The sequence below is a fragment of the Otolemur garnettii genome, unplaced genomic scaffold (assembly GCF_000181295.1).
Source record: "Otolemur garnettii isolate 467f Iridium unplaced genomic scaffold, OtoGar3 scaffold00125, whole genome shotgun sequence".
NCBI lineage: Eukaryota > Metazoa > Chordata > Mammalia > Primates > Galagidae > Otolemur > Otolemur garnettii.
Window position 1 is genome coordinate 6,068,275 of NW_003852520.1, and position 1,572 is coordinate 6,069,846.

The following is a 1,572-nucleotide window of genomic DNA, read 5'->3' on the forward strand; positions in this document are numbered from 1 at the left end:
GGCGCCGAGCCTGTTTTTAGTTTTTTGATGAACTTCCATAATAGTTTCCACAGTGTTTGCACTAATTTACATTCCCACCAACAGTGTACAAGGGTTCCCCTTTCTCTACACCCTTGCCAGTATTTATTATTGCCTGTCTTTTTGATAAAAGCCATTTTAACTGTAGTGAGAGGATATCTCATTGTAGTATCAATTTGCATTTCTCTGATGACTAATGTTCTTGAGCATTTTTTCATATACCTGTTGGCCATTTTTATGTCTTCTTTTGAGAAATGACTATTCAGATCCTTTGTTCATTTTTAATAGAATTATTTGATTTTTTCCTATTGAGTTACTGGCGCTCCTTACATATTTTATTTACCCCTTGTCAGAGGGGTTGTTTGCAAATATTTTTACCCATTCTGTTATCATGATTCTGATTGTCAGTAATATTTGGGAATCTCTTATTAAAGATGGCCATCCCTAAAAAAAAAAAAAAAAAGAAACAGAAAATAAAACTAACAGCACAATTTAAACACTCTGGGAAACAGAAAATATCCTACTAACTGCTGATGTTATTCGTTTCTTCTGGACCCAGAGAGGAGTTATCTGTGGAATTTTTAGTCTACACAGGTCATCCCAGTTTAAGCAACCTGGCAGGCCTGAGCTGTCTGACTCTCCAAGTTCTTTGACTATCTACCAGTGCTGTCCAATAGAACTTCTGGCAATTATGGAAATATTTTATATCTATGATGTCCTACACAGCAATTACTAGCCACATGTGCCTATTGAGCCCTTGAAATGTGGCTAGTACTACGGAGGACATAACTTTTAGATTTTATTTCATTTTAATAGGTACACGAGGCTAGTGGCCAATTTATTGGACAGCTGGGGTCTAGACTTCTAAGACCCTTGATTTAAGTAGGACCCTCCCATCTCCTGACCCCACTCACCTCTACCTAGGGGGACCTCTGAAGAGATCAGGGTCACATAGAGCTGATAGGTCAGCTGGGGCACTGAGCCCAGGAAGGCTTGGATCTGTGACATACGTTTGTAGGCATTGCGGTGCATAGCCAGGGTCCGGATGGAGTGGCCCACCTCCCATTCTATCAGCACCTCCTGGCCATCTATTAGCATCTTCTTTCGGATGAGGCTGACATAGGGCTCCTCCTGCCCCTCTTTCTTCCACAGTGTGAGGTACTTAATCATGGCCTCCAAACATCTGCAGAAGTAAAGTATCATGGTAACTTAACTAAAGCTGTCCTGGGAAGGGAGGTTATAATGAGGGGATAAAATAACTTGGGGAGATTGTGTTACTTTTTGCCATTTTCCTTCTTCTCCTCATTTGTCATGAGTCAAAGGGTTGGTCATGTTTTGTACAAGTTACATGAGTCTAACCCTTTTTTGTTCCGTTACTGTCTGATCTAAGAATACCATTTTAGAAGTACTTCTTTTTTTTTTTTGGAGACAGGAGCCTCAAGCTGTTCCCCTGGGTAGAGTGCCATGGCATTTCAGCTTACAGCAACCTCCAACTCCTGGGCTCAAGCGAGTCTCCTGCCTCAGCCTCCCAAGTAGCTGGGACCACAGGCGCCC

General features: G+C 41.7%; 1 protein-coding gene across 1 annotated transcript in view; it reads right to left on the minus strand.

Moving 5' to 3' along the window:
* XKRX (XK related, X-linked) overlaps nucleotides 1-1,572 on the minus strand; it is a 15,734-nt gene that overhangs the window by 8,242 nt on the left and 5,920 nt on the right. Inside the window, exon 2 of the mRNA XM_012810098.2 lies at nucleotides 933-1,201. Within this exon, the coding sequence (XP_012665552.1) occupies nucleotides 933-1,201 (269 nt within the window). The remainder of the gene's footprint in view (nucleotides 1-932; nucleotides 1,202-1,572) is intronic.